Genomic DNA, 14,710 nt, shown 5'->3' with positions numbered 1-14,710 from the left:
TTAATACAAATCTAGAATTAGATTTCATTATCGAAATCATTAAAGTTGAGATATGGCTTACAGTTACTAATTTAATGAGAAATATCTGTGTTTACTCTCTCTTTATAGTTCTTACCTTTCCATCGTAAGTATTTTGATTCATATCTATGGAGAAACCATTGCACCAGGTATTTATTACTACTACTATTTACTCAATCGACAATCGAATGATGTTTTTCCATAAAGATTTACGTATATGTGTAATCTCTTTTTTCTCTTATTCATTTTTTAATTATATGTGAAATATTGTAGATGTTGCATGAAGATAGAATCAACAAATTTCCTAATGATATTCTGGGATCTATAATCTCTCGACTGCCTCTCCGAGAAGCTACTTCAACTTGTATACTTTCAACTAGTTGGCAATATCTCCATACCTACGTTAGTCATCTCAATTTCCCAAAATATAGGGAATATACATATGATATTGAGACATAATCAAATTACGTTAGTATGATCAACCATGTCTTGGATTCACATAGAGCCATCGAATAAAAGAGTTGGTGGTGGACATGCACATCCATGAATGTGGTAATTTTGAGAAATGGTTCGAGTTTGCCCTAGCTAAGAAAGCTGAAATAATTCGCTTATGTGGTAGGCTTCATGATGAGGGTCCATTTCTTAGACTTCCAATTACAAATGGAATTGACTGTCTTAAAGATTTGTATCTAGGATGCATTAAAATGACCGATCAAGACTTTGAGCTTTTGATTTCCAATTGTCTTGCTCTTGAATGTTTGAGAATTAGATCATCTATTGAGTTGAAAAATGTCTCAATTGTTGGCCAGTCTAAACTTAAGCATGTTAGCTTATTATATGTTTTGGAAGTTGAATCCATTGTGATTCGCGGCGCTACAAGCCTCATTTCTTTGGCGATCAATTATTTGAACACTAGATGTGTTGTCCAACTGAGTAACATTCCAAAGCTTACCAAACTCAATTTTGAAGACAGCCCAAATACACTCTTGCTCATTAACCTCCTTGTCCAAATTTCATCTTGCTTACGCGACCAACTCCAACTAATTTGTTTCTCAACTTCAATTGACTCTGCTATATTTTCGATAATTATTTGTCTTTAATTTCATTTTTCATCTTATATATCAAATATTAATGCATATGATTTTAATTTTCAGATGTATATTCAAGGAAAGTTTCCATGGATTGATCTTATAAATGTAAAACATCTAGAGTTGGTGCTTGGTCTAATGAATAGTTATCCTAGCGGGGTAATTATAGGGTACGTGCGTCTTTTGACTGAAGCATGTATTTAATTAGAAAAACTTGTGATAAGGGTATGCATCAACTCAAACTAGCTACTTACGTTGTCATTTTTTATTTGAGTGTAGTTTGATGCATTTTTACAATATGGGTTGCAGTTTATGGATATGCAGAGGGAAGAAGTTATGGGCTTAAATCAACTAGACGGAAGATATTTTAAAGGGAATCGTGAGTTGTCGGTAAAGTATTTGAAAATCATTGGATATTTGCGTTTTTCATGGCAATGGCGATTAATTACGTACGTCATCAATAGCGCCTCAGCTTTTCAAAAACTTACTGTAGTGTGTCGTGATCAAGAAGCATTAGCTCGTGCATGCCATGATTTTCAACATGTTCCCGCCGCTCACTATGTCACGGGTCCTATTTTGAGAACACATGCCGAGTTGTCGGAGTACTATAGAGAGAATATGTGGTGGGCGCCGCGGACTAATTTTTGTGGACATACAAATATGAAGTATGACAATTATCTATATGTTTCAAATGGATTTTATTCCTAAAGGAGATATTCAGGAATATTATTGATTTTTTATTGTTTTTCATACCTACTTTTAAATGCTTTGTTTTATGTTTAGTTGCTTACTATTGATATTTACCACGCCAGATTTGATTATAGAGATCATAACTAGTTTAGCTTTGTTTAGATAATTATTGATGAGATATGTTTCATCAATAATTCGTAGGTCGTTGATATGGGCAGTCGATAAGTAAGTAAAACATACTCCCTCCGTCCCCCATATTTTGTCCCCTTTTGACCGGGCACGGGTTTTAAGAAAATGTGTTTGACTTTGTATTAAATGGAGATGTGTAGTGGAGTATGGGTCCCACATTGAAATTTGGGGGAAAAGTGAAGGGTATTTTGATAGTCTATTTTAGGTAAATTCTAAAGGGGACAAATTTTGTGGGACGGACGGAAAAGGAAATAGGGGACAAATTTTCAGGGACGGAGGGAGTAAATAATTTGGGAAATTAAGAATATAATAAGTATTAGTATTTGTAATATTGATTTGTATATATATGAATATTAATTAACTGATTCAACTACTCCCTCATTTCTAATATAGTTGAGTCGTATTCCTTTAGCTTATTTCCTTAATTCGTATATCCAAAAAAAACGTCTCAAATTTGAGTACTATTTTATTTGGTGCTTATATACTTAGTCGTCAAAGTGTTAGTAGTAACATTTATGGCAGTAATATCACCAATCCGACATTATGTGTTCTTTCTATGTATTTTTACGATAGCCACTGTATGTACTTCTAGTTCTCATTTGCCACCATCTAACTATTTTTTTCTCATAGCCTCTACTGTCCATATCGCAATCGCTTCAAATGACAATGACATAAAAATAAACAAGCTACAACTATTAATAGAGGTTTGAAACAAAAGTTCACTGTCATTATTCATATTATGAAAGCATCATAATATCAACTAATTATTAGTAGTATAAAAATATTTTAAAATATAAGTAACCAAACAATCATTTATCTAATAATCTCCTATCTGATTTCGAAGTCCTTGTATCATAATCTTAGTGGCAGAAAAAATTCCTTCCATTGTTGCATTTGTTAATTAAGGTGAACAAAAAAATGTACTACTAGACTAAAGATAAAAATGGAATTGGTGCTAAGCTTTAGGATTGTTTGTGAGGGAATCAGTGTAAGTCTATCTCGCTCAAGCCGAAAATCACAATTCAAAAATGAATGAAATGTTGGTAAATGTCAGTTTAATGACCCCATTAATGGCAGGATAATTAACGTATTTACATTAATGTAAATAGAAAAGAGTGTGAACTGAAAAAGTCTCATTACCATAATTGTTTCATTCTTGAAGACTCATCACCTAACTGAAAAAGCCTGAAAGTGAAAGCAAAACATATATGGGACTCCATCAAAACAAAACCTAACCTAACTGCCCACTGCTTTTGTTCGCATGCTATTCCAATGAAGACTTTTTTTCTTCTCATGCCCAATTTCATCTTTCACTCTACTTTTCTCAATATATAAACAATGCCCATATAAAATCATGATCTCGTACTCATTACTTGTGCCTGCGTGTGTCAGTGCGTGCATATATAGAGATTTAATTACCAGTTCTAATGGCACAGCCAACCATAGTACTTGGTACATATTATAAGAAAAATGAAGTAATGTTTTAAAAATTATGCATTGCACATCCGAGAATGAGACTAATAATTAAGAACAATTACAATATAATTAAGGGTAAAAACAGATAACATAGATTCAGTTTCTATAGCATAAACATAAATAAAAAAGAAAAGAAAAATCAAACATCAACATTGCAGTCCATGAGGAGCTGATACTTGATCCCGGATCCAACGGCGGTGATCCCATCATATTTATGGCCGAAATTAATATAGGCGGGGCAGCTGACATACAGGTGATAACTCCCCGAAATAAACGTCCCAACCTTCCATCTAACCCTGCCGTCAACTCTGACGTGGATGAGCACCGTCCCCGTCAGCTCGTCCTGCCCGAGCGACGTCGCCAGGTACGGCGCCACCGGCACCTCCCTGCCGTACACGAAGGGCGACCAGACGGTGATGTCCTTGTGGCCCTGGTAGGACGGGGGCAGCCTCATCGGCAGGGTGATCTGCTGGCTGTGGTAGGCCGCGTAGACGTCGAGGCGGTCGTAGTAGACGCCGATCCTGGCGTTGGGGTTTCTGGCGGAGAGGGTGATCTGGAAGGTGGCCGTCAGGAGGCTGGGGCCGGAGAGGTTGAAAGCGAACACCGTGGCGTCTTGAAGGATGAAATGCGGCTTCGTTGGCCGGAGGATCAGCCACACCAATAGGATCGCCAAGAGGACGGCGGCCGCGAACGCTGCGGCGGCTAGGAAGATGTTGCGGTAGAGCTTCTTGCGGTGGTGGTCGTCGTGGTTGCCGCAGTCCTTGGACGTCATGTTTTGTTTTTTGGGAGAGAGTTAGTGATGAATGTGTTGGGAGAATTTTAATGAAATGAAACTTACTTTTTCAATACTACTATGTAAAGGTGATATCGACTTGTAACGATAGAGTGTGGTTTTGTGTACATGTTATAAATATGTTGGACTTGTTAATTTACGCAGAGTTTGGATTTTGGGCACTCTAATTAATGCTCTATCCAATATAATTAGTGTGTAAATTCATATTCAATTCCGTTAAGGTTTGGAAATTAAAATTGAAATTTTAATTTTTTTTCCGTTGTCTCCTCACAAATTTTCTATTGTGTATGAGTTTATACGAATTTAATAAATACGAATTTTAATAGAAACATCATACATTTACGTGTATTAGTTTAGATGTGTGGCACTGGCATGACTTGTAGGAAACGTTGTTTTGTTGGCATTGTCATTGGTTTGATAAAGAGTGGAGTTAAAAAGAAAAAAATAATTATATCGCTGTTATGAGTACATCAAATGACGTCATTTTGAACATTATTATTATCCTCCTAGGAAATTTTTGTATATTTCTTGGAGAAATATATATAGATAATAAAATAATTGAGAAAAAATTGAAACTTGATATAGTTTTTTGTTTTCAAATATTAGAGCATAACTGATTACTTTAATAAATCCTAGTACTATCATTAATCATTATGTTAAATTTGTTTTCAAATTTCGTTTGGGATGAGTTACTCATATGATATGGGGTGGGTGGGAGACGGTAATCCGATGTCAGAAGACTCATGTTCTCGACTACCACCAATTTTTATGTAAATTTTTAAGTCTACATCACATATGAATTTTAAGTATGGTTTCTCTTTCGTGTAGTGCTATGATATGAATTATTCAACTGCTTTTATTGGAAAAAAATCAAAACTTATCTGTATCTTTTCAATCTTTTAGGAAATTGCTATCATATATTATCAATCTATTTTGTTCACTCTTTTTGGGGTATAGATTGTAATTGTACTCCAACCATATGATCAAAACGTGGAATTTATGTTTATTTATTTATTTATATTAATTATATAAATCTCAATTTAAATTATTTAAAATAAGTATGTTACTCAAGTAAAGAAGAGTATTTTAAATTTGATGGAATTTAAAAGATACTATGAAAGATTGGTATTAATAATACGAAAAAAGATATATAAAAAATTAAGAAGAAAGTAGTATAAGAAGAGAGGAAATTGACAGAAACCATATACTTAATGAGGCACACAAAGATTTTTTTAGGTATTTTTTTTTAATAATTACAGAAGTAGATACATCTTCAGTGGACAAAATCACAATTTGAGGCAAAAATTTGAAAAGTGACCATCCTTGCTGATGGAGTAAGGAAGACTAAAAGTAGCGATATCCGTCAACTAAAATCGCAGTTCCATCAGTTACATAAGAATTATAGACTGAATTTGGACTCCAAGTCTCCAACCACAAAATTAAAATAAATTGTATCATTGTCTACGAAAACTGTGTAATGTATAAACTAGGTAACAACCAAGAGGATAAGTGGAGTAGTACTCTATTTGTACCATAGTAATAGAGTCATTTTGTCATTTTGGTACGTTGCATAGTAATAAAGTCATTTCCATTTTAGTAAAAGTCAACACATTTTTTCACACATACTTTATTTTCTCTTACTTTTTTCTCTCTTCATCTCTCTACCTTTTTTCATTTTCCATTTTATTCTCCGTTTACCTAATTCATTTAACACAATTTTTCTTAATCTCTGTACCGAAAAAAAACATCTCCGTTACTATATGGAATGGAGGGAGTACTATATAAGGGGTGGACCCACGTCGAGTTCCCTGGGACCCCACCCATTTGAGATTGTGTATATATTTTAAATTCATAGGACAACATTTAGCCGTTCGTTCTGTAGTGTAGTTGGTTGGCAAGGGAAACTAGTGTAGTTGGTTGGCATCCTGGTTGCCCAAGTTCAAGTCCTCTTCCTTGCGGCAATGATCAAAATCGAAACTAATATGAACAAATCAAATATGAAACAAGACATGATTTTGTTGTCACATTAGTATTTGATTTTGACCATAAATTATTCGAACAAACAATTCATATGTGAATCATGTGATGGAAGCCAAAATTTTTACGTCATCAAATTCATGGTTATTTATTTTAGTTCTTTTCAAAAAATGAAATTTATTTAGATTAGATACTTTTATTTCTATGATAAAAAGTGATAAAAGAGCAGAATAATAGTAATAAAAATAATGTGAAGTACCTCGCATCTCAAACGTGTGATTAGTGATTAAGAATTCGTCCAAATCTTAGCTGCTTCAATATTTCTTTTAGTTAATTCAAAAGAATAAGAAGGGATTCAGCAATAAACAAAGACAAAAAATGAAATAGTTGATTTTGAAAGTGTAAAGTGTATATACTAGGGTAGTTTCCACTTTCTGCACATTTTTGTTTCTCACAACAGGATTCTTCATTTTGTGATTCTCCATTTGATTTCGGGGTTTTAGGGTTCCTTCACCACATCTCACCGGAAAGGTACATACAAATCAAGTTTCCCTTCTCCTTTTGTTTTGCGGCGATGATTCTTCTGAGCTTTTACCGTAACATTCAATCCCGATAATCGCAAATTTCTAGTAACCCAGGCTAGCTAATTTTGGATGTTTGATATTCTCCTACAAGTTTGAAATGTGTTTAGAAATTAAATTGATTGATTTGAGATACTCACTCTTTTATAGGTCATTTTAATTAGGGTTTTTGGCCTTAAAAACCATAAACTTTCCCCAAATTCCAGTTTTTCCCATGAACTTTCAAATTTGTTTTTAAAACCACGAACTTTCGATTTGTACGCAATTTGCCAACCCGACCCGAATACCCAATTACCACTTAAATTCCGCACGAAATTGTCCAGCGTGGACGCCGTAAAAATGACTGGGCAACGACGTCGTTTTATGCACGCCCTAATTTAAAACACATATCAGAATGTATTTGAGTATTTCTTCGACATTTAAGCTCGATTTAAGCCTCATTTGGAGCATTTTCTTCGAGATTTCAACTCCAAGTAGGTGTATTCTTCAATTCAGCGTTTGCTTTTTTTTGTTGGCTTTTGTGTATTCTTCAATTACCACTTAGATTTCAACTCCAGGTCGGTTGGCTTTTGTGTTGAAAATTGGTTTCCAATTTTTTGCAGCCCGATTTGCTTTTTAAGTTTATTTGGGCAATTTGTTTTCGAATTAGGGTTTTTTTGGGTAATTTTGGGTAAATTGTCGATGAGTTGAACTGAAAACTTGGGTGTTGGAAGCTTAGGTGCTTGAGATGTCGTCCTCTTCACAAACATCAAGTTGGAGTTCCGGTTGGAATTATAGGGAATATGTTATATGCAATCATGGAGTTCGTGCTGAGATTGGGACGTCCAGGACTGAAACTAATCCCGGAAGACGATTTTATCGCTGTGCTTCTTGGAAGGTATTTGTTGCGTCTCTATTTCACCGCTGTAAGCTGACACATACTTTAAATTTTATGGAGTTTTATTTAATTTTGTAGAACGATGACTGTAAATTCTTTCGGTGGATTGAACCTTCTTCTCCGTTAAGCCTACACATTGAACTTAAGACGACCCGGCCAGTAAGAGACCAGTTTGAAGAAAAATGGAGATGTCAATACTTGAAGGCTATCTCCCTTGAAGAGAAATTGAATGCAAAGATCGAAGAGTGTGAATTGAAGAAAGAAGAGTGTGAATCCCTTCAATTAAGGATTGAAAAATTAGGGAAGAAGGTGCTAAAGTTACAGATAGTGATCATGCTGCTGTGTGTGATAATATTTGTCCTAGGTTGGTAATGTTGATGTATGATCTTTTCTTTTGTGTTTGGTAATGTTTATGTAATGGATGATGGTGAATTTGTAGGCTTTTGGTACCTTAGTGTGGGATGCTAATGTTATGTATGTTTATGTAAGTAATGGATGATGGTGAATTTGTAGCCTTTTGGTACTTTATTTTGGGATGTTAATCTTAACATTGAATTAGGCTTATTTGCAGCATGAGATGATGATGGTTCTAACAAAACAGCATCCAAAATAATGTTTAATGTCAAAGCATATGTGTTCATAAACTATCTAGAGTGCACAAACTTAGATAAAACACAACACAAAAGTAGAACACCAAAAGAACACCAAATGTAGATGTATGAACATGTAGTCAGATACATCATCAAGGTTTGCCAAAATACTTAAGGCTGATCATAGTTTGCCTAAAGCTGAACAAAGTATGCCAAAATACTGAAGGCTTTACAAAGTTTGCCAACACACTTCATCAAAAACCAACATAAATGTTCATAAACTGCCTAAACCCGGCTCTCTTGGGTGGCTAAGCCAGATTGTGCTTCAGATCCTGAGGGTGCTTGTTGATGGCGTGCTCGGCCTGTTTGTGGGCGTGCTCGGCCAGTCTGAGGGCGTGCTTGGCCTGTCTGTGGGCGTGCACCTGTCTGTGGGCGTGCTCCTGTACGTGGGCGTGCTCCTGTCTGTGGTTGTGCTCCTGTGTGTGGCCGTGCTCCAGTCTGTGGGCGTGCTCCTGTTGTGGCCGTGCTCGTTGCCGGCGTGCTTGTGGCTGCAGGTTTACAGGTACCACCTTTCGAGGTCGTCCTGGCTTCCCCTAATAAGAACAACACAAACTTAAAGTGAGATTTGAATGGATTGAAGTGCATTGTACCAAATCCATATGTATACCATAAATGTAAGTGCATTGTACCTTCTCCTTTGATGGCTTGGCAACTAGATCATTTTTGCACGATCTAGTATTGTGACCCTGCTGAAGGCATCTCTGACAAGTCATGGCACATGTCTTGCGAAGTTTATGGGGCCTAGATGGATCCTTCTCCAGTGGGTCCCTCTTCCTCATTTTCTTGGGTCTGCCAGGCATCTTCTTAGCAGGAGGTGGGGTGACCTTGTATCCTTCAGCCTCAGGCCACATGTTCTCACCATTCAAAGGTGGAATGCCAAAGCTGTGAGCCAGTTTGTACTTCTCCAAAGTGTAGTACTCATTCACATATGATTCAACATTTTCATGCAAGAAAGATATCACTGAATAAGCATGAATACAAGGGATTCCTGTAATATCCCAAACCCTACACCCACATGATCTCAAGGCTGGTGTGACTATAAATCTATTTTCTTCATAAGTAACCTCAAACTGACCCCCCAAAGCAGGCGTAGTGATACAATACCTGCTCTTATACATCAAATCCTCCACTTTTTTTCTTATCCTAGGACATAATACATCATGATTGTCACGCACCTCATGCAATTTCCTATAACATCTCTCCATCAAGGAAGATCTAATGTCCTCTAACATATGTATCACATGTTTAGCCCTTGCATCAACAATGTAAGCATTAAAGCTTTCACACACATTATTTAAGATGGAATCATTTTTCTGAACAGGAGTGATGAAAGCCTTACAAAATCTGGTGATGTGTTTGGTCATTAATAGAGCAAATGCTTCAGGCAGCTCCTTTTTTCAAATTCATTGCATGCTGTACGATATTCCTCTACATAAGTGCTCCTCACAACTTCCCAGAACAAACTCTTCAGAGTTGGGCCCTTGTGAGTCTTTTTCAAATTTGAATACACATGCCTTGCACAATTTCTATGCTCGGCCAGAGGAATGAATTCCTTAACAGCATTCTCCAATCCCTATAATTAAACGAGCATAATGTATGTTTATTAAAAGTTATAAGCTTCATAAATATCATTGAATTTGTTGGAATAGTGTACCTTTTGTTGGTCACTAATGACAGTGATTCCAACACCTTCACCCAGGTTCAAGTCTTCAGCCAAAATGCTCAAGATCCATTTCCAATTAACCTCATTTTCTGCCTGAACAACTGCCCATGCTATGGGAAAAATTTGGTTGTTCCCATCACTTCCAACTGCTGTCAGAATTGCACCTCCTAAATATGTCTTCAGAAATGCTCCATCAAGTCCAATAACTCTCCTACAACCCATCATAAATCCCATCCTCAAACCACTAAAGCCAATGTAAATTCCCTTGAACACGGACCCAATACCCACATCAATCTCAAACCTACCTTCTTTGTCTACCCTCATCAACTCTAGGACATAACTCCTAAGCTTCCCATAATGCTCATCCACTGAGCCTGACAGCAACTCTATTATCTTTCTCTTGGCATTATACAACTTCCATCTAGATGCATCATGTGCAAACCTCTGCACTAAGTCTGCTCTCAATTCCTTAACAGTTGTGTCAGGCTTAAGCCTAAACACATTCAAATACCTCTTTGCAATCCAGTTTGCTGAAACTATTTTGCTTCTCATATTCCTAGGACAGGTATGTTCAAACTCCACTCTTCTTAACATGAATGCCCCAGTGGTGTTGTTGTAACTCCCATAGCACTTCCACTTACATGGTTTCTTGCAAGAAGCTTCCACTTGGTTCTTACAGACCCTTTTGAAGCGCATTTCCCATCCATTTTCAATGGCATTAGTTGTCAAAGCATCCCTAACTTGGAATCCATCCACAAATCTCATTCCAGTTGTAACTCTCAATGTCTTGTGATCACATTTAGGATTATACACACGCCTCTTATGTCTTTCTCTAATCCTTGCCCGGACATCATCCTCATCAGTTGAATCAGAAACAAAATCACGATCAGAATCCACAAAGTCTGACTCCCCACATCCATCTGCAGTATTAGTCACCCCACCACTAGAGACAATACCATTGAATAGATCATCAGTTATTACCCTCAAGCTTGCTTTCTTAAACTTGTCTTTAGACTTGATGAATTCATCATCATCTGATATGAATCCATCCAAGCTGGAGTCATCATCTGAATCACATTCCCTTTCAGTAGATGGAAGGTAGCTCCCATCTTCATACTCATCCTCTTCTTCACAGTCTCTGTCCTCCTCACCATCCTTCCCAGCCACTATCATCAGCCTCTCTGTTTCATATTCATCATCACCACTCTCACCATCACTCTCATCACCACCCTCAGCACCATCACTCTCATCACCACCCTCATACTGGCTTCCCTCAGGCACATCCTTACCACAAACTTCATGGGTTCCTGATGCACTATTTATTAGCACTAAAAATTCTTGCAAGTATACAAGGTAGATCTAGTATAGCTAAAGGTCAGTACCGGGATATCGAACTCAGGGAATAAGATTGCAACTGTCTATCATATACTAAGCGTCATATACTATTTAGAGACATATGGTTTTTGGGTTTGAATTTATAAACTAGACATAAAGAAATAAATAAATAACAGAAAATATAAAAATAAATAAAATACAAAACAGGCTAAGGAATGCAGAATTTTAGGAACCACAATCAAAAGCTAAAATCCAAAAGACTTCCTTGAATTACGGTCTCTAGAGTTACTAAGCTATCACGTATGTAAAACTACATCTTCTCTCGAAGCATATAATTTGTAGATTGCTACCTAGAACCGAAGTGTCCTTCCTAGAACTAAGGCAACAACTCCTAAAAGCTCCTAAGATAATTTTGCTTCATTCAAAGGCTCTGTCACGACCGCGCTTTGCTAAGGATAGCATTGCTCGGTAAATCATGACCAGGGGAGGGAATTAAGAAGAGGGGATAGAAAGGGGACGAAAGAATTTATAATAAGACCTGCAAGTACTTTTTCATAATATAAAAGAGGTTCACAAGACAACGAAAAAAAACCATGAGTACTTAAGAGAGTGTTTAACGTAGGTCACTCGTTACTGATCATTTTTCCTATGACCCATTAGTACAAAATACTACAACCTAAGCACAGCGGAAGGAGTTGTAACCATGTGGTCATGTGTATGAAGACACATGCCACGAAAATCCTACAAAAGAGATGAGACAACCACCAACTCCACTCAGCCACCAGTTCATCACTTGCTCAACCTGCACATTTAGAAATACATGCAGGGCTGAGTACGGGGTACTCAGTGAACACATCGCCGAAAGATACATATATATGAAAAGTTATTATCATGCCATCACAGTAACACACGGGGGTTTTTCTTAAAGGCCCGAGCTTACTAAGTTCATTTTCATAAAGTTCGTCTGATCAGACTAAGCTCATTCCATCAATCCGCCATATCTGATAGTTCATTGTGTGTCGGGAAGGTGGCCACCTTCCACGATCACATTGACCGGCCAACCCTTACGATGACTCACGGTCCATTCCTTTGTGTACACTAACTCGAATAGGATCTTGGTCCTATTGGAGCCGAATTCGTTTCATTCATTCATTCCTTTGGCATCGCCAAGCAGATAGGCATCATAAAACAAATAATTTATGGCACGATAACATTTTAAAAAAAAATAAGTGCAATTTTATCAAACAAAAATCATTTCATATATTTGATAATTTTATCCACACTTAATGTGTTGGATATAAAGCCCACCTCAAAGCTTCCCAAAGAAAATGCTGCAAAAGCTTGGCCTCGGAAATCAAACTTCGCGAACACGCCCTTCTTGAAATAGTATAATGTTTTAAATTAGTTTTAAGGACATATATAAGGTGCATGTCATGAAATGATCCTACATGTAGTATGCGTCCTACGTTCGGGGTTCGATCAAGATCACTTCATTCCACTCAAGAAAAGTGGATTTCTATTTTATGAGATACCTTAAAGTAATTAAATAATTATTTGGGAGAGGGTTCATTTAATCCATACATTCTTATTTTCCAGAAATTTAATTAATTAATTACGGAGGGCAAGACATTAATTTATCGCAAGATTAAATTTTTTTTTTAAACGCTTCAAATATTTTAAGAAACATTACACCACAACTACGAGATAAGGTTCCTTTTATTTCTTATGCTTCAAAGCCCAAAATTCTCATTCCCTCTAAATTCTCGGCCCAAAGAAATAATATTAGGAGACCACATTACTAAATAATTCCTTGGCCCAAAGGGGAGGCCCAATAGTCAAAAGTGTTGCCCCAATTACTAAAAGAATTAATCCTCCCATTCATTCTTCCATTTCAAACAAACAACCTCCCTCTCTCCCACTCTCCCTCTCTCTCGGCTCTCCCCTCTGCCGGCGCCCTGGCGTCGCCGGCGAGCGGCGCCGGCGCCGGCCTCTCCGGCGCTCTCTCTCTCTCTCGGCGCTTTCTCTCTCTCCGGTTTTCTCTCTCTCTCTCTCTCTTTCTCTCCCTCCGGCTTTCTCTCTCTCCGGCGCTCCCTCTCTCGCCGGCGCTCCCTCTCTCGCCGGCGCTGCCGTCGCTGTTGCTGGTCACCGGCGGTTCCACCGCCGTTGACCGAAAGGTAGGATTTTCCTCCCATTCCCACTTCCCCTTCTTTCTCTTCTTCTTCATTTTCTTAAATTGAAGACTTAGAACTAACAATTAGGTCTTGAAATGCGAAGATTTGGATAGATCGTGCAAAATGGGGTCGGAAGAGGTTAATTTCGGCACAAATCGCCGGAACAACCACCGCCGCCGCCGCTGGACTGCCGCCGCCTGTCTGCCGCCGCCGCCCTGCCGCCGCCGGCGGTCTGCCGCCGCCGCCCTGCCGCCGCCGCCGCTGGACAGCCCCTTTGCTTATGGGTGAGCTCTCCCATGATTGTTATTATTGTGTGTTGAAGATTCTTAGTAGATTAGGCCTTGTTTAATTGTTTTCTTAGTCTAAGCTTGGTATTGTTAAGGCAAATATTCTATTCTAGATAGTCATATGCATAGTTGGTATGAAATCATTAGGGAAGAGATGTACAAAATACTAATATGATTTGCCATGTGGAAAACCAAATGTTCATGCTTGAAAGGTATGAAAATGGCTATGTAGTGAAAAGGGTTATTAGAAGAATTACCTTAAAAAAAGAAGAGAAGAAGGATGGTAGTGTGTAGGAATTTGGCTCCCCTTCTTCAAACACTTGTATGCATTCCCATCTTGATTGAATATTTGTTTAGGTAGTTTTTCATGGATGAACAAAGGGATTAAGAGGGGGATGGGGTGATATTTATAAGGAAGAATGGTGCATGAAATTAATTGGTTTAAAGCTTGATTCATTGTGGAGGTGAAATGTCCAATGGTTAGGGACTCTTTGCCAAATGAGGCAAGTTGTCTCGTCAATCACTTGCCATGCCAAAAATGGCAAGAATATTATGTCTCGTCACCTAAAAAGGCATGAGCCGTCGTTTGGTTTGCGTGTTTGATGTGATTTGATTTCGTCGATTGTCTCGTCTTGATTTAACGTGCTTCTTATCCATTCGTGCAGGTATCGGGATTCAAGGCGTGGCTATTGCGCAAGGTCCGGAGGGCACGGAGAGTATTTTATTTTTAATTAATATTTACTTAAACGTTGAACTCGTGTACGGACTTTTATTTGAAACTCGGTCTTCACAAACGGACCTTTATTAGCGCGACTTTATATTGAAGTAATACTATATTCGATCACCACTCCAAAATATACTTCACAACGATTAATTATTTGAGAAGTAAAGATCTAGGCGCGAAACTTAAATATA

The 14,710-nt window shown here is 37.6% G+C and overlaps 1 protein-coding gene and 1 pseudogene across 1 annotated transcript; both read right to left on the bottom strand.

The window, feature by feature from the left end:
- Positions 1–3,444: 3,444 nt before the first annotated feature.
- Positions 3,445–4,314, bottom strand: LOC125185223 (NDR1/HIN1-like protein 1 pseudogene; annotated as a pseudogene).
- A 4,273-nt stretch (positions 4,315–8,587) lies between these two features.
- LOC125221304 (uncharacterized) lies at positions 8,588–10,767 on the bottom strand. Its single transcript, XM_089059582.1, has 3 exons — positions 9,994–10,767; positions 8,969–9,912; positions 8,588–8,872 (listed from the first exon to the last, which is right to left on the bottom strand). Exons 2-3 carry the CDS (start codon positions 9,701–9,703, stop codon positions 8,588–8,590), a joined length of 1,020 nt encoding a protein of 339 aa, XP_088915708.1. The 5' UTR covers positions 9,704–9,912; positions 9,994–10,767.
- Between the last annotated feature and the right edge of the window lie 3,943 nt (positions 10,768–14,710).

The sequence above is a fragment of the Salvia hispanica genome, chromosome 1 (assembly GCF_029641045.1).
Source record: "Salvia hispanica isolate PSC_SH4W2 chromosome 1, Shi_PSC_v1, whole genome shotgun sequence".
Classification (NCBI taxonomy): domain Eukaryota; kingdom Viridiplantae; phylum Streptophyta; class Magnoliopsida; order Lamiales; family Lamiaceae; genus Salvia; species Salvia hispanica.
Note: the sequence above shows the minus strand (reverse complement) of the source record. Positions and strands in the feature narration are given on the sequence as shown.